At 43.3% G+C, this 27,789-nt stretch overlaps 1 protein-coding gene across 1 annotated transcript; it reads right to left on the bottom strand.

Moving 5' to 3' along the window:
* Positions 1-13,208: 13,208 nt before the first annotated feature.
* Positions 13,209-26,224, bottom strand: LOC110215454 (transmembrane protein 202). Its single transcript, XM_020996915.2, has 5 exons — positions 25,355-26,224; positions 24,782-25,037; positions 16,627-16,773; positions 15,558-15,689; positions 13,209-14,001 (listed from the first exon to the last, which is right to left on the bottom strand). Exons 1-5 carry the CDS (start codon positions 25,457-25,459, stop codon positions 13,772-13,774), a joined length of 870 nt encoding a protein of 289 aa, XP_020852574.1. The 5' UTR covers positions 25,460-26,224; the 3' UTR covers positions 13,209-13,771.
* Between the last annotated feature and the right edge of the window lie 1,565 nt (positions 26,225-27,789).

A 27,789-nucleotide genomic window follows, 5' to 3' on the forward strand; every position in this document is an offset into this window, starting at 1 on the left:
GGCTCCAGCCTCCCAGATTCAGGCCCAGGACAGAGGGGCCCCTAATGGATCTTCCCCAAGGTTGGTTCCATCCCTTGAGCTCACAGTCCTTTCAGCCCAGTTAACACAGCTTCCCTTCCCCCTCCCTCTTCTCTGGCTGATGCCATCAGATAAAAGGATAGGCTGCGGATTAAGAAGAGGGACTGGAGCTATTTTCACGTGGGTGCTTATTGCTTCCTGGAATATCCCAACTATAGGGGCATCCCTCCTCCCAGCAAACAACTTCAAACAAAGATCCCCATAGAGATTTGAAGAACCTCAGTCTTGGGGGAGGCAAGTAGAAGATGATGGGGACCAAACTTCATGGCATTGTCAGACTTAGAGCTAGAAGGGACTTTGGAGATCATCCAATCCAACCCTTCCATTTTGAAAAATAATCATTCTGAGGCTTAGAAAGAAGAAATGATTCACCCACAAAAATGCAGGAGTGCCTTCCAGGGGTGGAAACCTGTGCAAGTGCACAGAGACAGCAGGCCAAGTTCAGGCAACAGCTACCAGTCCAGTTTGGCTGGAACATAGGTGAAAAGAAATACTCTCAGAGAAGGTGGGAATCAGGTTGGAGCCACATGGTAGGCCAAACCAAGAAGTTTACATTTTATCCTGGAGGCTATAGGGAATCCCTAAAAGTTTTTGAATAGGGCAGTGACATTCCATCATTTGATTCAATGCAAAAAATTTTATTAAGCACCTAGTAGGTATAGGGTCTTGTACTATGTACTAGGGATATTTAAAAAAACATTTTTAAATGAGATGTAACCTGGGTTTCCTGCCAATCCTGAAACATTTTGACAAAAATTCTCCTAAGTGGCTGACAGAATGTTGAAGTAACATTATAGTGAGGGGTGGAATTAACACAAGAGTTTTGAAGGGAAAAGACATTCTGAGAGACAGACAGAAAAAGACAGACAGGCAGACAGACACATATATGGTTCCAGACTCTCCTTGGAACTGACTTCAGGGAGGTAAAAGAGAAAAACTCTTTCAAACATATAGAGGAAACCAGGTCTTCAATATGTGCTTGATTTCCATATTGCCTCCCTAGAACTTTGGGGAATTTCCCATTGGATGAGGTTGGGGCTTCCATTAGTTGAAAGAATAAAGAAAATCTCCAAAGCTCACACCAACTCTGCCCTCGAAGTCATACAGGGAGACTTCAGTATTCTCTCCATCAACCAGGAGAATTTCCTGCAAAATGCTCCAGGCTTGACTGGAAATTCAAGTTACAGACACCTTCTCTGCCCTCAAGAACTTATAATTTGTACATCAAGAAACATTTAATAAGCACTTACTACGTACAAGGCACTGTGTGAAGTTCAGGGAATACAAGGATGACACCTACAATCTTAGTCCTCGAGTAGCTTACTCTCCATAGGGATCTCTCTTTGCAAGAAGCAAGGAAGGGAACTCTTGGCCCAGTGTCAGAGCCCTGGCTCTTCATCCAGCCCAACTCTAGGTACCATCTTTGCTTTAGAGGAGAAAGCCATTCAAAGAGTGACTAGTTTCCTATATTACATAGTTGTTATGTCTTCCTTGAGAGCAGGAAGTGTTTTTTGCCTTTCTTTGCATCCCCAGGAATTAGCATAGTGCCTGGTAGGTTCTTAATAAATGCTTGCTGACTTGACTTCTTGGCTTGACCTTCCTGATAACACCAGTGCCAGCCCTCCACAGGGTCTCTCCACTCACTGACTGCCACAATACCTAGAACATCTAGAGAAAGTGTCTTACGGCATCTACCTTCCAACTATTTGCTTTGTCCTGGTTAATAAAGATGGCTTCATTTAGATAGCAAACCTCCCAACCAGAATCAGTGAGATTTATACCTAGACTTCTCAGCCTGGGAGAATACAAACCTTAAAATAAGCCAGACGTATATACAGGGCATGCACATTCCACTGAATTCACAAGGTCTCAGGACCTTTCCTTCTAATAGAAGATTTGGAAATGCTTTTCATATGGTAAGAATGAAAGTCAAAGAAACCCACTTTATGGCCTTTGGCTTCCAAAACTGAATCTTTTGCTTTAGAAAGAAAAAAGAAATGAATGAAATAGATTTGGTCAGGTACTCAGGGGGGGATTATCCAATAAGGACCTAGCTGCAGAGACTAAGTGACTCTCAAGTGCCTAGGGACCAGAAATATTGGTGGAAACAAAGATTGGATCCTCCCCTCCCAGGCCAGATTATTTTCCCTCTTCTTAGCCCAGGGACACCTACGATGGGCCAGTGGGAACCAGAATGGCATCTCCCTCCATTGCTCCCATCTCACCCTGGTCCTGGATATTCTCACCACAAGTACTTTGAACGAAGGAAGGACTGCCCATGAGGGCCTTGGTGGAGGGGTAAAAGAAGGGGTGTGAGGAGAGAAGGAAAAGGGATGGGAAAGGGTTTGAAAAAGGGTAAAGGAGGGGACAAAGGAGTGAAAGGGGAGAGGCAAGAGTGGGACCTGGACCTTCTACAAACACAAGACTCAAGGCTAGAAGGAAAATGGCAGAGAAACCTCCAAACAAATTGTATTTTCTGTAAAGTGAAATGAGAGATAAAAGCAAAATCATATGCAAGGTCAGATTAGGTTCTGGAAACCACCATGGGTGTTTCCAACTCAAAGCCACTTTGGTGAATTCATTCAAAATCTGTACTAGGCAATAGCTTTATTTTACAGTTTAATCCAATATCAGATAACTTCAATACTAAAGATTATTTCATTTTTCATCTACTTTTCTCAAATTCCTTCTCTTCAATCTTATATTTGTCATAATATCATTCAATTTAAATTTTATATCATGGTTATATTTTTAACCCAGTTTTTTTTCTTTTCAGTCCTACATGCCTCTTTCTATGTTTAGTGTGTGTGTGTGTGTGTGTGTGTGTGTGTGTGTGTGTGTGTGTTTCCAGAGTGGAGCTTGTTTGGTTTTTTTTTAGTCTGGGTCTCTTTACCTCACTCAAGCTGGTAGATGCAATGACCAAATGGCCTGATCTCTTTCCATTGTGTAACAGTTCTCCCTGACTTAGGCAGCCTGGTGGTTCCCATTTGCAAGGGCTCCCAAATAACCCATCAGCTTTAGCCCTACTGCAACTCAGAACCCCTGAAGAGATCCCTTATTCTCAGCCTCTCTAGGAGCAGGAACAAAATGCACTATCATTCTAGGACTCTATCTTCTTCAAATAAGAATAGAGCAATTTAAGTATCTTTTTTGTTTATATTTCAATCTTCCAATATGGATTGAAATGGTAACTAATAAATCATAAAACAATAAGCCTGTTTTTTTAAACATTGTAATATTTTTAAACACTTTTTTGGTATGATTCCATAATGAGTTTGAGGGAGAAGTGTTTTGTTTTTTAAGACATTACAAACTGTGAAGACCCTCCCTCAAAAATAAAAACAAACCTTGCTGCACCAGGCCCCAGAATGCAAAGACAGACCAATAAAGCATCATCTCCCCAAAGAAAGACAATCTCTCTCTAGAGACTGACCAAAATAATGTTGCCACTCTAGGGACAGATCAAGAAAATGCTCCCTCTTTGGGGACTGACCAACAAGAAGCATTCCTCAGATGACCAGTTCCTAATGCTGGGCTTCAAGCTGTCCCGTTCTAGTAAGTACTGCTGGTGAGTGTCACCGGGAAGTCACTTCTCTCTTGACTTCAGTGTTCTCATCAGTCAAATAAGGGATTTGGCCTAGGTCAGAGGTTCTTAACCTAGGATCTAGAAACTTGGTTCTTAGGTTGCTGGGGTTTTTCAATATTTTGGTAACTGCATTTCAAATAATTAATTTCCTTTACAATTCTACATATTTTATGTATCATTTTGAGAGTGGGTCCATTGCTGTTGTTGTTTGCCCTACATTCTCAAAGAGGACCATCAGGGAGGTGATGCCATGACTTGCAAGTAAATTAGATTTAATTAGATTTATTTATTATTTATTTAATTTTTTTAATTAATTAGATTTAGGCTGTGCAAAGTCACCAGCTTTGCCTTCTCCTCTGGAGCCATCTGGGTCCAGTGGCAAGATACAGATCAGGATGACTGGAGATGGCCCCAGATGCAGGGGGACCTTGGCCTTTTTAAGTTAAGGTCTTTTCCAGCTCTCAGTTTAACTGAGGCAACACCCATTCAGTGACTAAGGTCAGGTAAGAAATGAGGCAAAGAATGGCCTCTTTTACGTAGTCAAAAAAAAAATCAGTCTAGGAGGGGAAGACCCTCAGGGTTTCTGGATAAAACAGAAGCAGTTGCTATTTACATTCCCTCTGAGTCATCAGGGCCCAAACAATGACCAAGTGAGACTTGGGAGACTAGTGTTGGCCAATCAATGAGAGCCAGAGTGATTTGGGTTTAAGGGATGGTCCTCAAGAAAGAAATCTAGGTTGTAAACCCCAAGATATCTTGCAAGGTTTCAGTGATCAAAATTTACATTCCTTTGGGCACAGTACCCACAAGTAAGTATATAATACCCTCTGTGGACAGGGGGAGAGAAGGAAGGAAGGAAGGAAGGAGGGAAGGAAGGAAGGAAGGAAGGAAGGAAGGAAGGAAGGAAGGAAGGAAGGAAGGAAGGAAGGAAGGAAGGAAGGAAGGAAAGAGTTGCATTGCCCAACTGGAACTGGCTAGTTGGGTTCCCAGTAGGGCAGCTATTACTACTCACAGGTTGTTCTCCTTTGTTCTCAGAGGACCATGACATCAGGAAAGTGATGCCATGATGTGCAAGTGAACTGGATTTAAGTGAAGGAGGGCTGTGCAAAGTCACTGGCCTCATTCTGTCCTCCAGAGCCATTTGGGTCCAGTGGCAAGATATAGATCAGGACCACTTGAGGCCATGGTTTCCCACTGCATGTGAGTCCATAGGCCTCCCTAGACTGCCAAATAGGTCCAAGACACAGAGAAGAGGAATATCAGTGAGAACTGGAGTGATGTGGAATCTTCCAGGGAAGTTAGGAGGTAGGATTTAGATATGTCGAGATGAGATGGAAAAACATCCTGGATTCCAGATCATCACTTTGTGCTGGCTGGAGGGAAGCATAAGAAAATTAGAAAGGGTAAGAAACAAAAGTGAGCTGGAGAGGACTAGTTTCAATTGAGTATTTCATTAGCTACTGGCTTTTCAGCAGGCTATATCCCTACCCACACCCCTAGAAGAATGCAAAGAGTAGAATGTAAGCTTTTTCATGACAAGCTCAGTTTCATTTTTGTTCCTGAATTCTCATAACCTGGCACAGTGTAGATGCTTAATAAGTGTTTCCTGAATTGAGTTGAATGTTTATAAATTTAGAATCAGATGTTAAAGGCAACAAGGGACATTTAAGATCATCTAATCCACTGCCCTCATTTTACAAATGAGAAAGTAGAAGCAAAAAGAGGCAATGATTTGCCCAAGCTGGTAGAGCTGGAGCTAGAAACTGGGTCTCCAAAATCCAGTCCAATGCTCATGCCACATCATCTCCCCACCTCTCTTTCAGGAGAACTCATTAGGGGCATGTGAAATTGATAGAGACCACAGAAGTGTATTATTACATGACATGAACTTTTTTTCTACATAGTACAATTATCAAAGTACTTACAGCATTCTACAAATACTAAAGGACTCAATATTTCAGTAACATGATACAGAAATGATCCTGGATTATTTCCAAAGTTTATTTACTTTCTGGGACCACTGAACATAATGCTATATGAGCAACAGATTGCCCCACCCAAACTCTGAGCATGCCTACCATTATTCCTGAGCCTCATCTTCCCCATCTGTAAAATGGGGATAATAATTCTCTTCTTGCCCTGGTCCTCACAGGATTATTGCAAGAATCATATGAGATACAGCTTGAAAAATTAATTTAAAAAATAAAACAGTCTGAAAAGACAAAGCACACAAATATGTAAATGATTATGTATACAAATAGATGAAGCATTATTATAAATGTAGAGTTGATCAAGCCTAGGTAGTCTTGAAAAAAAAAACACAAAAATCACATTATGAAGGCCATATTTCATGAAAGACAGCATGGTATAGGGAGATAAACACTGGCATATGGCAGTCACCATCCTCCATTCTCAGGATCATTGTCATTGTCTTCCTTAATGTATGGTATCCACAACAGTACACACTATGTGTTATGATGATTGCTTAAATGAGGACATATATATAGATATAGATGTATTTATGCTCTATGAATGTGGAATGCCATATAACCTTGTACCAGATAGATCAGTCAAAGTTCATATCTAGTCTATAAGTGTAGGAAGTGATCATGGGAGCTACTCCCATGTCATGGCCAGAAGCAGCATGGTACAGTGGATAGTGTCCTGGGCATGGAGTCAGGAAGAGCAGGGATCAAATCCCATTCCCTATCCTTCCTAACTGGACAAGTCACTTAATTTCTATATGTGTCAGGCAACCCTCTAAGGCCTATCTACTCTCATAAATAGGTTTCAATATACAATGGAGGATGGAGTTCCCATGCTGGAATTCCTCCCACGCTAATGCACACGAGTCAGTGACCAAGAGCTATAGTTGGGCAGGTTTCAACAGTGGAAGACTTCTTGGTTTGCAAGAGTACAGAAAGTAGAAGAAGGATCAAGTGCGTTCTGTTTGATCCCAGAGAGCAAAACCAGGGCTCAATGACTAAAAGAAGACAATTTAGGCTTGATGTCAGGAAAAACTTTCTAACAACCAGAGCTGTCCAAGTGGACCAGGAGACCTTGAAAGGTGGTGGCTGCCCCCTCCTCATAGGTCTTCAAGAAGAGGCTGGACAACCACTTGACCAATTATGTTAGATTCCTTCTGTGTATCAGTTGGATTAGTTAGCCACTGAGGTCCCTTCCAATTCTCCAATCCTGTGATTCTGGAATAACTCAACCAGAAAGCTCCCATTCTGGTAAGGGTCTGAAGCCTCCTGTAAATAAGGCAACATCTGTAACTGGGATATGGATTATGGAACTGAAGGTCCAGAAACAGAAAACTGTGCAGAGTGAAAGCAGGGTCAAAACCAGCATTCACCAAGTACAGGGGGCCAGGGAAGAGATAGGATACAGGGTCAGACTGCACAGATTTAGTAGAAGGAAGACAACAGGGGCAAAAATTTCTCTCAATTTGCTGCAGACAAAGTCATGCAGATACATGCACGTTTTAAGAGCAGCAAAATGTCTTTCAGCTTCCTCTGGGTCCAATCCACCAGAATAGCTCTTACTGACAACCCTCTCATTTGTTTCTTGGCAACATCTGCCTCTAGGCAGCAGACATGACCCTGACTTTCCACTAATGTTATCTCTATAAAAGACAAGTAAATCCCCAGGCCTAAAGAGATAACTCAAATTTAAAGCCCTCTTTTTTTCCTCCTCCCTTTCCAGTGAGGAATAGATTCACTTTATGGTTGCACAACTCTGTCCTAATTCTTTATCAATATGGTCCTTGGACACCTGTCCTTAATCCTTTACCCAACAGGGATAAAATGAACCAGTGTTCTTCTGTCCATCCCTACGAAATGGCATATTATCAATTCAGGGAGTGTTTTCCTTGTGCTCCTTCTGCTAAAGAGATGCTTTATGCAGTGGACATGTGTGGACTCCCCAGTTTGTTTCAGGGGATGTTAGCATCTGCAGGGCATGGGAGAGAGATAATATGAACTGGTTCTTTGACAAGGAAGTTAGTCTAGCGTCCTAGGAAAAGAGAAAGAAGCCTGAGAGGCAGTAAAAGTTAGTGAATCAGTGAGGCAGACTATAAGATGGCATTCCATGCTCTGACCAGTGGCTTCAGGGAACTTGAAGTATTTGCCTTCAGTACTCCCCTCATGGTAGAGGGTAAGTATAGGAGGATATGAAGGTGGCACAAAATCGAGAGCAGCAGGAAAAAATGAAAGGCTTTGCTCTGATCTCCAACCAACATAGATAAAAAATACAATCTTTACACTGAGAATCTCTTCACCTCTCTTGGGTCTTAGTTTCTTTATCTATCTTGATCTAAATGAATTAGATCAAGGGTTCTTAACCCTTTTTGTGTCCTGGACCTCTTTGGCCTTCTGGTGAAGCCTACAGGCCCTTTCTCAGAGTAACATTTTTAAGTAATTAGAGGAAATGTTCAATTTCAGTTAGAGGTGAGTGAAAATAAAGATGGAACTTTTTTCTCATCTAAATTCGTGGATCCCTTGAATTTTATTCACAGATCCCTTGGGGGTTCATGGATTCCACATCAAAGAACCACTGAACTAGACGATTTCCAAGGTCCCTTTTAATTTTAGAATTTAATTATATTCTATGGGAAGAATCACAGAATTTCAAAATTGGGAAGTGGTAGTAGGAGCAATAACTTAACCCCTCTGCTCATGCAGGTTGAGCTAGTTTTTCCTTAAAAGGTATGGAGACATTCCTAGAGACAATCACTTCCATAAGTGCCTACGGTTTCACGGCTGGTAGATACCAATGAATAACACTGCAAAGGAAGTGCTACTCAGCTGACTCAACTTGAAGTATCCTCAGGGCCTATCCTTAATGAATAGCCTACTACTACGGCTAAATGCATCTTCATGAGTTAACTGTCAGATAACTTCCAAGTGCCCCATTTTGTTTGAATATTCAGCCTAAACTACTGGGGGACTGGTCAGAGTCAGATCGAGCCCAAAACAACTGACGGGCTTGCCAGACTGGAGCCTAAAAGCTCATGAAGTAGGCAGTCCACAGGAAGATAAGCTCAAATTGACCTTCATGCTTCGGATAATGCATTTTCATGATGCATCTAGAGATAGTGGTTTCTTACTGTGATCTACTCCCCATACCTAGGAGATGACAGCAAACTGCTCATGGCCATTCAGAAAGTAAGGGGAAAGGAAGGAAGGAAGGAAGGAAGGAAGGAAGGAAGGAAGGAAGGAAGGAAGGAAGGAAGGAAGGAAGGAAGGAAGGAAGGAAGGAAGGAAGGAAGGAAGGAAGGAAGGAAGGAAGGAAGGAAGGAAGAGAAAGAAAGAAAGAAAGAAAGAAAGAAAGAAAGAAAGAAGAAAGAAAGAAAGAAAGAAAGAAAGAAAGAAGAAAGAGAAAGAAAACACGACTATGCTTTATGTTCTTCAGAAATGTTTGTTGTTGTTCAGTCATTTCAGACTCTTGATGACCCCATTTGGGGTTTTCTTAACAAAGAACTGGAGTTGTTTGCCATTTCCTTCTCCAACCCATTTTACAGGTGAGAGAAACAGGGTTAGATGAATTACCTAGGGTCACACAGCTAGTAAATTTCTGAAACCAAATTTGAATTCAGGAAAATGAGTCAGGTTCCTGACTTCAGGCCCAGAACTCTATCCACTGGGCCACCTAGCTGTTCCTGTACATGCCCCTTTGTTTCTGGGAAGGAAATGTGAAAGGCATAATAAAGAAAATAAATGGAGTTATTGTGAAATTTAAGATTCCATGGTATAACTCCTCCCTATGGAGGGCTTAAAGGACCAGGACATGACATTGTTGGGGAGGAACCTTGCTTTATAGCAACAAGAGGAAGATTAAAGAGTTCAACCAGCCCCCAAAGAAGAAGGGAGTGACCTCTTAGGGCCTCTTACAGGGCATAGATTTTTCGTTCTACCCCTACCCCACAGAGTTCTCTGGAAATGGGGAGCCTCTGGAGGGTTGGCCAGAGAACACTAAATGGGTGGCAGTACAGCGCAATTTTCTCCAACCTGTGATGAGTATGGGTGATGATGCAGAAAGTATCACTGTCTTTGCTGCAGCCCTAATATACTTGGTACTTCTCCTGCTTATGATCACCTGTTTTTTTTATTAAGACCTACCATGAACTGCAAAGTCTTGGCGTCACCTTCCACACATACCTGAGACTCAGTCCTTCCTAGGAATCTCCCAGATTTAGTCACTCTCTCAGAGAGCTATTACATTGTTTCTATTTGCTTTATTTTATCTCTTTCTCCTTTAATGCTGCCTATAAAGCATTTCTTCAATCCTGGACTTCAAGTTGCCCAGGAACAGATCTAACATCATTTAAGCATTAGGTCTTCCAGAAAATATTAATGACCTCACCACCAAGGGGTGGACTATAGTGAAAGTAATACCAACTTAATCTCTTCCCCATGCGAGTTGTGCTAGTCTTTCCTTAAAAGATTTTGACACATTCCTCAAGACTTTATTGGCTGATGGGACTAAAACTCAATCGTGAGATCCGATTTTACTTCCTCTTCCTTACTACCAATCAGTCAAAAGGACTTGGAGGGCGTATCATCTCCAAGGTTTTGTTGGTGGATTATGATCACAATGCAGGCAAGAAAGCTTAACTCAGCTGAATCAACTAGAGGCGTCCTCAATGTTTATCACTGTTGAGTAGCCTGCTGCTAAATCTCTTTTTGTTAACTGCTGCATGACTTAGTATTATCCAGTTTTGTTCTATATTGAACCTAAACTATCAGACTGAGTCTCAGCCCAAAACAGGGGAGGATCTCAAAGACCTTTTAGTCTAACTCATACTTGAAAAAAAATCTCCTTAACATTCCCCACACCTCTTTAGCCTAGATCCTGAGTGACGTGTTTCTTGCCCACATGATCACTTTCCACTAACCCAGAAACATACCATGACAAACTGACCCATGACAAAACATGCCAATTTTTCACACTGTGTGGGCACAGTTATTTAAATGACCCCAGGCTGCTTTCCCAGATAGCCAGTAGAGAGAAATAGTCAGGGGTAGCCATGTATTCCCCTAGATTTACCACATTCAGACAGAAGAAAAAAACCATTACAATCCCAGACACCCATGAATAGGTGATCTAGATGTGGAAGCTTCTGAATATCAGGGATGACCTCCCTTGCTCTGCCTGAACCTAGCACAGACAGGGTAACATGGGTGTCACAGATCCAACTATGTCACCCCCTCTAAAGTCTTCAGTGGCTCACTGTTACCTGTAGATTAAATTACAAAACCCTCAGCTTGGCATTTAAATCCCTCTATGATATAGTTCCCATATCTCTTTCCCCTCTTGTTTCATGTGGGTTTCTTTCACACACTCTGTTTTAGTCCAACTCACTTGCTCTCTGTATTCCTGTGTATGACACTCTACCTCGAACCTCTGTGACTTGGCACAAATCAGTCACTGTGTCTAGAATGCACTCCCTCTTTACTGCCCTCTCTTAAAATCCCACCTTCCCGCCAAGTACAGCTAAGTGCTACCTACCTCTGCTGGCAGTCTTTCCTACCCCCTGACTGTTGTTAACGCTCCCTTGCTCTTAAAATTACTTTACGTAATTTATACTTGCTTCTCTGTGTGTATGTTGTTTCCTCTAAATCAGGTCTACTTGCTGTGGCTGAGGACTCTCTGGGTGAGTTCCTACATTTATTTGGCTGCAGAGGCCTCTCGGAATGAGTGTTTATGTTGTAACTCAGTGTTTGAACTAGGGAAGAGGGAAAGGAGGGAACCTATTCCCTAGAATTAGGTGTCCCAAAGAGATGTATTAAAGGATATGCTCTACAGCCAACCAGGTTCTCGGGACAGCTAGAATAGGGAGGAAGATGCTACAATTGCCACACTGGGGCAATGGGATAGCAGGTCCAAAGGTATCTCCACAGCTTTCCCTTTTTGTATAGGAAAAGTCCCATCTCTGGCACTAGAGATGGAACCTCCTTTTCAGATGCACTCGTGTTGTGGCTTGTGGGGAGCAAACCATTTCCAGTTCTAGGTTTAGGGATCTTTCAGCATAGTAGCTGGTCAAGGGATAAGAAGTGTATGGAACTGGACTATTTCCCAATTACCCACAGTAGGATGATAAGGGTGATAGGAAGGATCTTATATATCATTATAGGTGCCAGAAAGATGTTTGGGCCCGCATATATCTATGAAGTTTGGGGAAATGGCTCTTTCAGGACTAAGATCAAATCCCACCTTCTGCAGAAATCATACCCAGTCCCCTCCAACTATTAATCCCTTCCCTTTTAGATTATCTCCCATCTCTCTGTATATATCTTGTATGAACCCACTTAGTTGCACACTGACTCCCTCGTTTGAACGCGAGCGCTTGAGGACAGGGACTGTGAAGGGGGGCAGGGGCATGGAGGGGAGATCCGCCTTTCTTTGTATCCCCAGCACTTAACACAGGGCCTAGCATAAAGTAAGCGCTTAAAAAATGCTTGTTGACTGACTAATTGACATCCCCCAGAGTGCGAAAGAATAACAGTCTAAGACATAAATATATCCACATGAGTGCTGTACAAAGAATCATAGAAACCACAGACCAGACACTCTGAAATTGATTGTGGCTGTCACAATTTAAATACCTCCCAGTAGGGCAAACAGTGAGCTCTATGCAGGCAGGTGCTGTTTCATTTTTGTCTTTGTATGTGCCAACAACTTTCATGTGCCTGACTTGCCATAGAAATTTGCTGAATTGAAATGAATTCTCATACTTCCCAGGCTTCAGGAGTCCTCTGTCAGCAATTCCCCGATGCCATAATTGCCTGGGGGAATGATCGCTATTTCTGTGGAGTAAATGCCTTGATATTTCCTGGCTCTCAGGGAACCTACCAGACTTACAGGCAAGGTCTCACATCAGAGGCAAACTACCAGCCACAGGAATGGCGCACACACACACACACACACACACACACACACACACACAAAGGGGGAAGAGTGACCAAGAAAAGAAGAAGCTGAGCAAGACACGTGCAGGCCTTGTAGACAGGGGTGGGAAAACATATGAAAGCATTCCTATACGGCATCCGGGCTTACATGTTGACATGAGCATATTTAGGTGGCTACGTGGCATGTTTCTGCAGACGCACATGTTATGTGAGTAGGTCTGCTCAGCAGGCAGAGAGTGAACAGGTGCCCAGAACATGGCACCCAGCCAACACGCCTGCAGGGTGGAGGTTTCATGCAAGGTCAATAATGGAGAGCTAGCAGCTAAAGAGGCACTGATGATGACAAGCAAGTCATAAACCACAAATCCATAAAGAAAGAAGGCTTCCTATAATACAATTAGCAGGAAATGTAAGCCTTTTCCCCACTCTCCAGGGTTGATTATGTTACATACAATAGGTCCTTCATAAAAGACTGGTGAATTGACTGAGGGGCAGGGATCATTCCCACTTGTCATGAGAAATCTAAAGGACAAAGAGACTAAGTCTTCGGTCCACAGTCACACAGGAATTCAGTATTTCAGATGCGATCTTATTTTTATGTACTAGAAACACAGAAATGCACACAATTTTAGTTTTGTTTTGTTTTTTGGTATTTAAGAATTTCAAAAATTAAATATTAAAAATGTAATAAAGGAAGATGAGAACTGACCTCACTTAGCTAGGGCTCTAGCTGTCTCCCTAAAATGAGCTCTGTTTCTGAGGACCACTAGGAAAAAATGAGCATTCCCAAACAACTATACGTGTTCTTCCTCTCTACCCAACCTATATTATGGTCACTAGCATCTCTAGAAACTTCTTAATCCTCACTCCATATCTGTTACCAGCCTCTGCCATGCATGGTCCTGAATACTATTCTTTGGGATAATCTTTGCTTCAATAATTTACTTTGTGGCCAATAAATTATAGGTACCTTAAATAATACAAATGCTATAAGCATTAATGTTATCTTTTTCAGTGGGTTACAGTGTACTCTGGGGCAAGATCCTTCTTATGTGACCTCAGAGTTACCTCTAATACAAACAGCCCTCCAAACAGCCCCAGCTATGAAGAGGAAGAATGTCCCTCACTTTTTGGCCTCTTTCCTACACCCTTAAGCCCCATCCCTGAGGAAAACTAGAATTGGATTTTCCCATCCCTATTTATTTTTGTTGACCTTGGAGTCATCTGTCTTCCCCAAAGAGGGTACTATGGACGCTATTTCCACTGCTGAATCCACAACCATCTTTGATTCTGCCGGTGCTGTTTCTGGTGTTGACCACATCTTTGGATTAATCCCCAATCTTCTCCTTGTTAGGAGAATTTCAGTGACATCCGGATCAGAGGGCAAAATCCCAAAGGTTTTGTAGTTGAAGAAGGAGACGATCCCTAAAGAAGGAGGAAAAACTCAGTGTAAGGTTCAGGTGGTAGGTTGCATTCAGTATTAGTTATAGGTGAAATACAAGGAACTCCACAGGGCCTCTGGGCTATTTTGTTGTCATGAAATTTTGTTCATTGCTCAGAATTGTGTGCCCGACCTGCAGGATCTAAAGATGAAATACTGATAATGTTCTCTGCCTGTCTGTCAGTGAATTAGCAAGTGTGACCACTTCTGTGCTTTCTCTGAGGGAAGGGAATATCTCAGAAAATGCTCCCAGTTATCCACTCATCTAGAAAGCCAGAAGGTTCTATAGTGGTCTCTCCCACTGAGGATAAGTGCCCAGTTCACTTCTGTGATGTCATGACTCCAGGAGAAGGTGAAGCGTCCCAGAGAAGAGGACTCACCTAGCACTGGACTTCTATGCCAAAAAAACAAAACAAAACAGTGAACCACACACAAAACTCACCCATGAGAAAAGAGACTGAGCAAAACCCAATCCAACCCAAGGCATGGAAGCCCCTCTGCTCCCTCAGAACCATCGTAACTGAGTTCACCCCAGTGAGGCTGTAATTATACTGGCTCTCCAGGACATATGGCTGGTTTTGAAAATCACCATCACCAGCAGAATTTTGGAACTGCTTCTGAGTTTGCTGTTCAGTCATTTTCAGTCACGCCCAACTCTTTGTGACCCCATTTGGGGTTTCCTCAGCACAGAGAGCGGAGTGGTTTGCCATTTCTTTCTCCAGCTCATTTTACAGATAAAGAAACTAAGGCAAACAGGGTTAAGTGATTTGCCCAGGGTCACACAGCTAGTGTCAGAGACCAGATTTGAACTCAGGAAGATGAGTCTTCATGACTCCAGGCTGCCACTTCACTGCCCAGGATATAGTAGCAGAGATGAAACTGATGTTTAATATGGGAAGGATACAAAAGAATAACTGCTTTCTTTCGTAGGACAAAAGAGTTGTGAAGAGTGGAGACGCTTACTGCCTATACACAAGCAGAGCTTTTCATTACAGAAACCACTGCACCGGCAGAATTCATGTGAAGCAAAAGGGGAGGCTGCAGGGTACGAGGGAAAGGATGCTGGATTTGTAGTCAAGGACTTGCCTTCAATCTCAGCTCTGTGGCTCAACGCCCCACATGACCTTGGACAAGTCACTAAATCTCTGTTTCCTCTTATATAAACAAAATGGGATGCCAAGATGGCGTCTGAAGTCTCTTCTCACTTGGAATCTAAAACTGTTTTTTGTAAAGGATCATTTGCTAACATGAAAATAGTTTGTGATACAAAGCACTTGTGGATCAGCAGGAAGACCCAGAGAGGACCATCCCTCGGGACAGCAGATTCAGCACGAGGCATCTAGTCCAACTCTTTTATTTTAGAGATAAGGAAACTGAGGCCCATGAGGTCACACAGGTGCCAGCGGTCGAGCAGGGATTCGTTACCTCTAAATGCAGTAACCTCCCATGCTGCCTCTTGTCTCTGGGCTCTATCTTTCCCTTCCCAGAAGGGTTTCCCTCTCCTCTCCCTTTGCCACCATACGGTGTAGGTCTAACTCACCAACCACTATGTAAAAGAAGCTACCCCACCAGTTGAAGTAGAAAATCCACAGGTAAGATGATTCCATGTTGTAGCTAGTGTACTTTTTGACTTGCATCAGAAAAAGCACAAGGCAAACGAATAGGCTGGCTCCTAGGAGCAAAAGGAGGGAGGATTACCCTTTGGAGCTACTGTCCTGCCATCTCTCATACCTTCCTCCCTTCCACTCCCCCTCACCATCCCCCCCCCTTCTGCCAGGTTGTCTGTGTCCCACATTAGGGGTTAGCTATATAGAAAAAGCCAATGGGACCAGAAGGCATAGAGGCGTAGCAAGAAGCAGTGAGACTGGACTTGGAGATGATCAAGTGTGAGTTCCAGGACCAGCTCTCTGCAACCTACTAGCTACATGACCTTGGGTAAGTCAGCTGTCCTTTGAGGACCTCACTTACCCGGCTCTAAAGTAAGGGCAGCAATACCTGCTCTACTTACCTCATGGTTTGTCTGCTGTGAAAGTGCTTTGTCAACTTAAAACACTTTATAAATGGAAGGGATTCTTATTATGGGGGTAGGGCAAATCTCTGGCCTAAGGAAGCACAATAATAAGGCCTCCGGCATCATAGAACTATGGAATGTCAGAGCTGAGAGGGACCATAGAGACTAGTCCAACTTCTTCACTCTACAGTTGAGGAAACTGAGGCTCAGAGGAGCTAAGTGATTTGCTCAGGTAATTTACGGCATAGTTGAAACTACAGCATAGATTTCCTGACTCTTAACCCCGTGCTTTTTCTCCTGTGTTATTATTCTTCAGGGAAACTTCCCTGCCTATCACTAGCAACGGCCCACCAGGAGCTTGAAATTTCACCATTAGAATTTCATTCTTTTGGAATGAACACTGCCCTCTTCAGACTCCTGTTATGCCATTCCAATGCCTCCCTGCTCCAAACTGGGGCTGGGTAACCCTTCAACTAGAAAAGGAAGTTGTGAAAAAGAGGTAGAAAAAAGGGACTAGGTTCAGGGGAGAGCATCGGAAGCAAACTCTGAGGACTTTGCAGTTTTGCCAGAGGCTTAGCCTGCTAGTATGGGTCTGTACCTGAAGTCAAAGAGAGGATGGCCACCCCCTGGTCCAAGTGAGTACTGGGCTCTTTCCTGTCCCGGCAGGACCTGATGACCCAGGCGAGCATAACGAAGGTAATGAAGACCGAGAGGAGAAAGAAGATCCTGGAGATCTGGAGGTAGTCTAGAGGGTGAAGCAGAAAGTAAGAGGCCAGGCTGGGGACTAGGGACAAGGGACAGGAGACAGCCCCCCACTCCCACCCCAAGGATGTTCAGGAACTAGGGAAGAGAAGTCCAAAGAAGGACAGAGGCAGGACCAGCTATACTCATAACCAGAGTAGGTGACCCCCCATTCTCATTTCAGGAACATCAGCAAAGTTCTTCAGCATTCTCCCAAATGCTCGTTAATGCCAAAAACGGAGAGCAGTCCCTTCCTTTATTCACGATGCAAGAAAAGGGTAAAAGCACGAATACCTCTTGGATGGGAAACACACTGATATAGACTCACGTTACAGAGTATGGGTGTGACTATAAAATAAGGAGACTTATTTCAGTGAGCCTGACAAAACAAGCCTGGCCCTCGACAAGAACAGACCTTGGCTGGCACAAGCTGGGCACAACATCATCCAATCAGGCTGCCATCGTTGAAATATTTGGGGAACTAACTCTGTAATTATATAAAGGCAATTTGAATTGCCTTTAAGGTCTATGATACCGTTTGTAATCTCCCAGAGTCACAAATATTCAAAGCATGGATTTAATTTTTAGAAATGTCCCTAAGTCAGTAAAGCACACATATTTAGGATTAGGGTTTTTGGCTAGGTAGTTAAGGTAATCAAGCGAGGTAATCTCATTTTTGGTCTAAAAATTGTTTCAGAGAAATTTCACTGTGACCTAGAAACATTATCATTGTGAAGAAGTCAACCTCTAGAACACCTCTCTGTGAGCCACAGAAATCAATTCAACACTTGTAGGTTCTAGGGATACGAAAATGAAAAACGATGCAATCCTTTCCCAACCCTCAATTATCATACAATCTAGTTGGTGGGAAGGTGGAGGAGCGATGCAGTGGGGAATAAGACACACAAATAAAATAGGTCAGAATGACACAAGTGCCTAGGAGGAGTTAAGAAAAGTGACATCTCTTTAAGGATATTTTGTCACTTTAGGAGGGAGGGATCACTGCTAGCAGGGGTATCAGGGAAGGTTTCATGGAGGAAATGACATCTCAGTTTGACCAAGGTAAGATGTCAGAACAGGAAGAAGCCTAATTTTCCCTATAGTTGCTCCAACAACAATCTGAGAAGAATGCCTTACCGAGGAGTGATTGGGAAATCAAAGGAAAAACTACAGTGGATCATCTTAATAGTTTAAGATCATAAATTTCACCTATAGGTATGTGACTAGAGCAGAAACTAGGAAGAGAGTTTGGGGAACAGAGGCAGGCCAAGACTCAGTGCCCAGAGCTCTGAACTAGGTGAGCAGTAGAGAAATAGCAGGGTCTCAGCCAAGGGCCCAGGCCAACAGCCGGGGGGGGGGGAAGGGTGTCTCCCAGAGGGGCCTGCAGAAAGGACTCAGCACCCAAAGCCTCCCAGCATGGGGGGGGGGTGGAGAAGGGGCGAAAGAAAACAGATATTAGACTTGGTCCCCTGCCAAGGAGTGGGAAGGAGGTATCACCCAGAGGGGCCAGGATTGTAGGCTCAGCCTACAAAGCTCCCAGCTACACCAACAAGGTTGTCTGGAGCAAACTGATGGACAGTAAGTAAACAAGAAAGATAAAGAACTACTGTGATGCCAGGAATGACCAAGACACAAACCCTGAAAAGGAAAATAATTCCTCTAGGAGGGAGAGTATAGTGTAGAAGGGAGAAAAAAAAATAGAAGTTTGATCACTGAAAAACTAAAATTTAATTTTGAAAAGTAGTACCTAAATTGGGCCTTAACAGAAGGAAGGCCCAAGAATGACATGCAGAGATATATAGAGGTGGCCAAGGCCAGGAAATGGTGAGGAACCCAGCTCAGCTACAACACAGTAGGTGAAATGGAGTAATGTAGTCAGCACACTGGATGTTAGACTCAATGGGCAAGGAGAAAGTAGCACAGATTTTTGAGCACAGCAAGTATATAATCAAAGCATTAGAGAGATTACTTTGGCAAAGATGTGAAGGACAGATTGGAAAGGGGAGAGACTGGAAGCGGGGTAACCAGTCTGGAGACTGGTATAAGAAATCACCTAAGACATGATAGGGACCCAAAAAAGGGGGAGGAGTTGGCAATGGGAGTGGAAAGAGAGAAATGTAAGAGGAATTATGAAGACAGAATTGACAGAGTTTAGCAAAAAAATATATAGCAATGGAGGTGGCAGGGCAGGTGGTGTCTAGCATTTTGAACCTAGGCCAGAACCACAGGTTGCCCACCCCTGGCGTAGGCCCTGGGAACAATACAGACCCCATCAATAGAAGTAAAGTAGTGAAAAGAAGGAGGGGATTTTAAAAAGAAAAATTAGTTTAGTTTGGGATATAATGAATTTCAGATCGTGGGATTAGGGCTGGAAGAGATTTTAGAGACCACTGAGTCTAATTTCCCCTTTTACATATAAGGAAACTGAGTGAGATGCATGAAGGTTGAATGACTTTTCCGGGGTCACACAGCTAACGAGGGTCTGAGGCAGGATTTCAACATGCCATCCTGACTCCAAATCCAGCACTCTACCCACTGTGTCATCTTGCTGTCTGGGAAGTCAGTGGAATGTCCAGGTGAAGATGGACCATGAGCATCTGTGAAAGGACTAGTGCTCAGGAGAAATACTGGGGCTTAAGATAAAGATTTTGGAGTCTTCAGCACAGAAGTGGTAACTGAATCTAGGGAAGCAGATGAGAATACTCAGGGATCAAGTACAAAGTGAGAAAATCAGGACAGTTCATAAGAAGGGGACCAGCTTGGCAAAGAACTGGAAACTAAGAGGGTGCCATCAGTTGGAGAACGGCTGAACAAATTATGTTGTCAGGATGTAAGGGAATGCTATTGTGACATAAGAAGCTGTGAAAGAGATACTTTCAGAGAAGACTGAGAAGATGTGTAAGAACTGACACAGAGTAAAAATAAGCAGAATCAGAAGATTTGTCCAATAATAACAAACAACTTTGAAAACTTAAGAACTCTGATCAACGTGATGACTAATGATTTCAGCAGACTGATGACGAGAATGGCTACCACCTCCTGCTAGAGAGGTAACAGATTTAATATGCATAATAAGACACATTTTTGGACATGATCAATGTGTTGGGGGTTTTTCATAATTTGTTATAAGGGTTTGGTTTTTCTTTTTTTTTTAAGGGAAGAATACACAGGAGAGAAACAAAACAAATACTTGTTTATGTTTTTTAATAAAATTTGCATAAAAAAGAAAAAACCCTTTCCAAATCTTAGGAACAACAATAATAATAACGTAACCAACTTTCTATACAGACCCCTGTAAGCAAGGAGATGTGTTCAGAAGCTAGCTATGTGGGTTTCTGGGAGATAAAGTTTTCAAAAAGCCAGCACTGATTTCTTCACAGCCAGGAAGAAACTAGGAAAGTCTCAAGGGAAAGATGACTAATGAAAAGGGCAGAGGGTAAGGCAGCTGCATGTTTCCAAGCAGTCAAGAAGATGGTATGGAGAGAAGATGAAATATTGGCTGCAATGGGACCCTAGGTCCTGGCAGGCAGAAGGCTGGGGTCCTGCTTCTGCCTGGGACCTGGCAACACCACTTTCTCCACTTTCAGCAACCAGAGTCAGGACTGAATTCCCTGCTCTCTTACTTTCTGTTTGGTTGAATAGGTACCAACAGGAAAGTGGGTTTTTTCCCCTGCTCTCCTTCCTGCTGCCTGAAATGGAAGACATTTATCCTAAAGTTTTTCAGTTCTTCAAAGCTATGTTAACATCTTCTGTTTTAAAAGTACCCAAACCAACTTTCTCTAGATACAAATAAGATTGTTCTTAACTGCTCTGAGGTTTGTGTCTATCCTTAATAGCAAACAGGGGACTGTGAGCTAAAAATTAGAGAGCATCTTAAGGGTTTGGTCGTTAATAATTTGTATAAGCTTCCCAAAAGACAGAATTAAACTGGATTGGAGAGGTTGTCTGCTCTTGAGCTAAAATGAGACTGAGTTATCATCTGCTATCTGGTCCAAGGCTGGAAGGATCATGCTTCTTCATTCATTCATTATCCTCCCCATGCACACATAGAGAAAGCTCTCTGCCAGGGTAGAGCTGAGAGCCACGACTGGAGAGTACTAGGAGATGATAGAAGAAGGAAAGTTATGACCTGGCCCACAATGCTTATATTCCAGAGGAAAGAGGGAATGCTCCTCCCTTTTGTCTTCACCTTCAATCTCAAGACTATTCTGAGGTAGACACAGAAGGCTACAAAATCACAGGATTTTAGATTTAGAGCTGAGAGGAACCTCAGATATTCAACTCCTTCATTTTACAGATGAGGAAACTAAGGCCCAAAGAGGAAATGATTTGTCTTAAGTTACATAGAGAGTAAGTGGCAAAGCTAGGATGAGAAGACAGATCCTCCAACTGCAAACCCAACACTTTTTCTACTACTTCACACAGCCTTGTTTGTGGAACACACCTGTTTAAAAATAGGAGGGAAAGGTAAAGGTGTTTCCTCTCCCAGTGAAGGAGAATTAGGAGTGGTTAGGACTGGACAACCAAGGAAGGATGATGCAACGGAAGACACAAGAGGAGAAGGGATCAAGGAGGGCATGTTCAGCAGCATTAAATGCTACCAAGAAGTTAAGGAGGATGAGAACAGAGAAGAAAAGGGGGGAAATGGCCTTTGGATTTGTCAAGTAACACCTTGTAGAGAGCAACTTCAATAGAACAGCCATGATTGATGCTAGATTTGGAGAACAGAAGTAGTCCTTCCTCTGCTCCTCCTCCCTACAAAAAAAGCCATGAAGTCATAAACCTGATGAAACCTTTGACCTATGGATGAATTCTGCTTTTGTAGCAATGCTAGTGATGGCAAAGAAATCAACGGCACTTTCCCTTGGGGTGCTGGCACGCATGCTTTCTTAGGTTTTAGGGATTTGAGAAATTTTCCACTGCAAACTTTGACACTTTTATTTTAGGCCCTACTGGAAATAGTACATCACAATTAACTGTTTCCTCAAAGCTGTGGAGGTCCTTTGAAAAAATCAGAATGAATGACAAGTCTTCACTGTTCCCGTTCATCCCTCAGTGCTCAATACAATCTTCCCAGAAGCTTCCTTCATCTTCAAGTCCTCCTTCCCAATGAGTGTATTCATCTAAATTCATCTCCTAAGCCACTGAGCTCCCAGTGAAACTGCTTATTTAAAAAAACCAAATCCATGTCCTGTGTAAGATGGTGGGCTACTCGTCATCACCGTCTCATCTCACAAGCTCTACTTTTCTAGAAGCATTTCTCATGATACGCTCTGTCAAGGCCAGAGCCTCCACCTGGCTTTAGGAAGGAGTAAACAAGTTGTCTCAGGATCACTAAGAAGATGTTTCAAAGTTAGGAATGGAATAATCGAAGGGCTGATGGGAAATAAGCAGAACTCCTCAAGGAGAGGATGTGAAGACTACTCCAAAGCAGTCTGGATCAGAAGCCCAGAAGACACAGCTAAAAGGAAAGGTCCAGGGATACGCTGGAGCTGGCTCAGGCTCGCTCCAGGAAGCTGTTGTGAAATTTTCCGTGTGAGCAAATGCTACAAAATCAGGGCTTGGTTTCTTGTTTTGTTGATATTCTAGACTTAAGAAAGTATTAATAATGCAGATTAAACTTAAAAATGTGTCATGACTACATTTTTTTTTGAGAAAACTGGTTGCCGTATATTTACCATCACACCCCTAGATCTTTCCCTGCCATCCTGGAGTCAAAGGACCTGAGATCAAATTCTCACTACACCACTAACTAGCCATGTGCCTTGGGCAAGTCACTGAAACACTCTAGGCCTTGCTTTTCTCCTCTATAAAGTGAGAGGGGGTTGAACTGGATGACCTCTATGACCCTGGCCCTTCCAGTTCTGCACATACGACCTATGAAAGCCCTCACAAGATTCCTAGGACTAGATGCCCATAAAAAATTCAGCCTGTTCTGATGAACTTCGAATCACCTCCATTGTAACCTTTATGTCAACAGGTGACGACTGTTGACTTCTTAACTGCCCTGGGACTTAACAAACTGCACTGTGTAACCTCACGGGCACTGTTCCCCTTTCTTAACTCATCTCACCCCCACAGCCAGGCGAATGTCAGATACGTGAGGGGAAGTGGCAGGAATTTTCCAATAACATGAACAGGTCAGAGACATGATAATCATATTTTCCAATGTGAAGCCATGAGGCAAAACCACCAGAATGCCCCTAGTGCTCTTAGGAGCTTTGAGAAAGGATTTTCCATGTAGCCATCAGCAAGTCTATTGTAGAGAGGCTAATCATAGGAAAATAGCTAAATCTGAGAAGGGTGTTAGAGAGAAGGGGGAGGAAGAGAAAGGGAAGGGGCATTTATACAGTGACCACTGTGTCAGGCACTATGCTGAGCACTTCTTTTTTACAAATATTATCTCATCTGATCCTCTCAACAACCCTCCAAGAGAGATGTTGTTGTTATCCCCATTTCATAGCTGAGTAAACTAAGACAAACAGTTCCTCACCCAGCATCACAAAGCTAATGTCTGAGGCTGGATTTGAACTCAGGTCTTCCTGACTCTAGGCCCAGCATTCTCTCCGCTGCTATCTAACTGCCTTCCTTTGACTCTCTGTTGCTATTGGTCAGTCATTTCAGTCATGTCTCACTCTTTGTGACCCCATCTGGAGTCTTTGCAAAGATGCTGGTTTTCTTGGCAAAGATATTGGAGTGGTTTGCCATTTCCCTCTCCAGTTCATTTTACAGATGAGGAAACTGAGGCAAACAGAGATGAAGTGACTTGCCCAGTGTCACAAAGCTAGCAAATGTCTGAGGCCGGATTTGAGTTCAGATCTTCCTGACTCCAGACCCAGCACATTATCCACTACACCACCTAGCTTAATTAAACTGAGATCCATACACAAAGTCTGGGCAGCACAAAAAGATATGCTGAATAGGAACAAAGGGCAGATTTAGCATCATATACGCCAATGCCACATATAATCACAGGACTTTCAACTTTGAAAGCGTTCCTTAAGCAAGTAGAAATATATTGCAACACATCTCTGCTGTAAATAACTGGAAACAAATGCTGTGCCCATCAGCTGGCGAATGGATGAATAAACTGTGGTCTGTGAAGATAATGGAATATTAAGTGTCTTACAAGAAATAACAAATATGAGGAATTGAAAGAAACATGGAAAGACTTACATAACTAGAGAATAATATGCATGGCAAATCACTACAATAATATAGGTGATAATAACACTAATATAAAGTTGAAAGCTGGATAACTATAACGACCAATCTTGGCCCTAGAAAAAAAATAAGGAACCACCTCCCTCCTTTTGCTAGACAGCTGGGGAACTACTGTCAAATACAGCCACTACACCCCTTGGTTTTTCTTTGTGATAAGGGAGAGCTTATTAAGGGGTAGATATGTCTAAAAATAACTGTTGTAAAAAGAAAAAGCACCAAAAAAACTTACTCTGGAAAAGCATGTCTCTGCTATGATCACACCTCCCCAGTTTCAACAAACCAGTCTCCTTACTTTACAGCTTGTAAATAGTTGATATCAGATCTTTTACTAAGAGCAAGTGATAAGAGATCAAGGCAGAGAAAATTAGGCCCTAATTACCTAAAAAGCAGCAGGGCATATTCTGGAGGAGCAGAAAGGACATATAGGCAAAGAGAGCACAGATTTAGAGCTTGCACGATCTTTCGAAGTCATTAAACCTACCCTCCCCTTTATTTTACAAATAAGGAAACTGAGGCCCAGAAAGGTTAAGGGACTTGCCCCAAAACACACAGTCAGGATTTGAACACAGGTCTTCCTGACACATCATCAATCACTCTACTCACTGCCTTCCAAGACAAATTTGGCCAATTTCACAATTTTAAGAAGAAAAACACTGAATGTTAGGGAGAAGCATCAAGGACACCTTCGAAGGCACAACGAGGACAGTAAGAGAATAAGGAGGACTGGTATTGTAGGGAATCCATCAGGGGTATTAAGTGAGAGGTCCAGAGACCCTGGGAAAACTCACAGGGTGGAATGGGTACGTGGCTCCAGCAGAGTTCATGTCCACACAGGGTCCAGAGTCCCGCATCGAGCTCAAGGCCATTCTCTGCCGAGAGGAACTGCACCCAGGACATCGGGGACATGCAAAGGAGCAGGATTAAAGTGAACCCACACAATCCAGCACAGAACGTTCGGATATAAAGGTGGGTCTGCTTCAGGAGATGCTGCTGCTGCCATGGTGACAACAAGGCAACCCAGTGGTTTTGGGTAGGTAGAATTGGCTATGGAAGTGAACATCATTGAGAATGAGTCACCCCTCCACTCAAATAAAATCAATCCCCCCACACACACCCCCCATAAAGACACAATTCCTAAATCCTACAGAACTAGGGCTCCTCTCAGAAACCTCTTAGACTCCAGGCTCCCAAGGCCTCCCAGTTTGTTTCTTACAGACCTCTGCCCACCCCCTTCTCCCATGGGGAGGAGAAAAATATATCTTTGGAGGAAAAAAATCTTCAGAGTGACCCAAGCTCTAACAGCCCCTGCCTAGTTTCAACTTCCCCTCAAAGCAAGCACCTTCCCCAAAGGGCCTTCTCACCCTCTGGTAGCAGTGATCTCCTTCAGTCTCCTGAGTGCAAGGGATGTGGAAGGTCAGGACCTTGGGTCCCAATGGCGCTTCTGTGGCTGGCTGAGGGCCTTCCATCACATCTTCTAACTGACACGGAACTTGTCTGGGGGCAGGGCTAAGAGTATGGGTGGAGGTTCTCTATTCCCAGGACCCCACACGCTGAGGACACTACCATCTTTTACTAAGCTTGTACGCAGGCGTCCAAATCTCTCTCCCTATTCCTCAGTCCACGCTTACCCATTTCCCACCCAAAGGTTACTGTCTACTACCAGTGGTAGTCCATAAAGCTCTATCCTCCTGGTCTCCTAAGTAATTTTATAAAGGCTTCCTTAATTCCAGGAATTCTTCTCATCTCTTGCCTCAGGGATAGAGAATTTTTTTTTAAAGTACAGAGAGAGATTATTAATAAAATTCATAAAACGCTCTGAACCTTCTTGCTGATGCCTTCCAAATAGACCACGTTTGTAAAGCACCAAGCATGATGCCTCACATGCAGTATGCGCTGAAGAAAGAAAATGTTCCTTCCCTCCTTCCTCCCCCTTGGTTTCAAGGCAGACTTGCTGGTGGTCCACTCTGATCTCACGCCACGTTGGCTTCTTCCCGCGGCTCCTTTGACTCTTACTCTCCAATTCCACCACAACCACCTAAGCAAAGCGTCTCCTCTTAGATGTGTGAGAAATAACTCATTTGGACTCAGGAGGGATGAAAGTAAAAGCCCAGTTTATTACACAGTTGCGACTGCAGGTGTCCTATAGAATAGGACACACCATCCCAAAGCAAGAGCTCGCTATTCATCTCCACTCCCGGCCACAAAGTCCCTCCTCTCCTTCCTCATTGGCTGAGTACTCCAGAGTGGACAACTTTCCAGTACACCTATTACATATCTACCCCTTCATATGTCTCCTCTTCCTTCTACACACATCACATGTTCAGAAAATGGCATCTTAGCCCCACTCGGGATGGAGAAGTTAATGCTCGTGAGCCTATGTTCATGCTCACTCTAAACAAAGCTTAACTTTTGTTCGACTTAACTGACTTCTAACAGCAAAACAAGATAAGACCAGTTGTATCCTATTTTACTTAGTTACCTTTCTAGCTGTTTGCTCCAAATTTATGGATATAAACACTTTCATTATATCTGTCAGAAGGGACTTCAGAGGTCATGGCGTCCAACTCACAGCGTGACAAGAATCTCTCCCACAATATACCTAAAAAGGCTTTGCTTGGACCTCCAGTGGGGGCACCCATTACCTCAAGGCAGCCAATGCCACTTCTGGACACCAATGATTAGAATCTGTCCCTACATCCTAATATCCCTGGTTGGGTCCTCAGTTGCTGTTAGTGTACTTCTGTGATGCCAGATGCCTACTCTTCAGGCCCTCTCACTAGCTTCCTATGTTGATGGGTCAACAAGGATTTATTAAGGCCCTACTACATACCAGGCACTGTGTTAGGCACCAGGAATACAAAGAGTAAAACAATACGTACTTTCAAGGAAGGTACAATGGGGGAGACAGAGTGTGTGTGTGTGTGTGTGTGTGTGTGTGTGTGTGTGTGTGTATGTGTGTACATGATAAATATATAAGGAGTAAGTACAAAATAAATAGCAGTCAGAAAGGAAGATAGTAGTATTGGGGGGCATTACAAAGGATTTCATAGAGGAGGTGGTACTTGGACTATATCTTGAAGAAAAATGAGGACTCTATGAAGCAGAAATTAGGAAGGAGTACATTCTAGGCATGGGCAGTTGCCAGCACAAAGGCCTAAAGACAGGACGTGGAGTAACAGAGAAAAGGCCTGTCTGATCAAAAAGTATAGGAAGGGGAGGAACATACAATAAGGCTGGAAAGCCAGGTTGGCACAAAGTGGTGAAGAGCTTTAAAAGCCCAAAGTGAGGAGTTTATGTTTTATCCTAGAGGCAATAGGGAGTGACTGGAGTTTATTGAGCAGAAGAGTGACAGGGTAAGAGTTGTCCTTAATGAAAAGCATTTTGGTCACTTTGTGGAAAATGGATTGGAGAGGGGAGCAACTTGAGGCAGTAAGACCAATCAGGATGCTGGGGTACATGGGGCGTTCAGGAGGAGCTCTGGCGTGAGCGCTAGCTGAGCCCTTTTCAGGGCTGCTCATGCACCTTTGGTGTCTACCTGATTCCTCTCCTGTGGCTCCAAGAAGCTGTAGCATGCAGTGGCCAAACCCCATTAAAAACCATCGTGAAAGACAGTTAAACCAGGTTGAGGGTAACCAACAGACCTCAAACCTATCAGTGAGTTAGGGGACGTTTACCCCAAGCATGTGAAGATTTTCCCTGGCAAAATGGGCAGATGAGAGCATGGTCAGGCATAGAAGATGCCAAGGTCATCCACTGTATCTGGGTCATTGCCAACAGTCTTGACTGTTGCCCTGCC

This window comes from Phascolarctos cinereus, unplaced genomic scaffold (genome assembly GCF_003287225.1).
Source record: "Phascolarctos cinereus isolate Bilbo 61053 unplaced genomic scaffold, phaCin_HiC Scaffold_3;HRSCAF=262, whole genome shotgun sequence".
NCBI lineage: Eukaryota > Metazoa > Chordata > Mammalia > Diprotodontia > Phascolarctidae > Phascolarctos > Phascolarctos cinereus.

Excerpts from the sequence above, each read along its gene's own strand:
- LOC110215454 (XM_020996915.2), bottom strand. The coding sequence starts at position 25,459 with ATGGAAGGCCCTCAGCCAGCCACAGAAGCGCCATTGGGACCCAAGGTC. Across the intron at positions 16,774-24,781 it reads CCACGTACCCATTCCACCCT|ACTACCTCCAGATCTCCAGG; the intron begins GTGAGTTTTCCC and ends TTCACCCTCTAG. Across the intron at positions 14,002-15,557 it reads CTTCTTTTACATAGTGGTTG|GGATCGTCTCCTTCTTCAAC; the intron begins GTGAGTTAGACC and ends CTCCTTCTTTAG.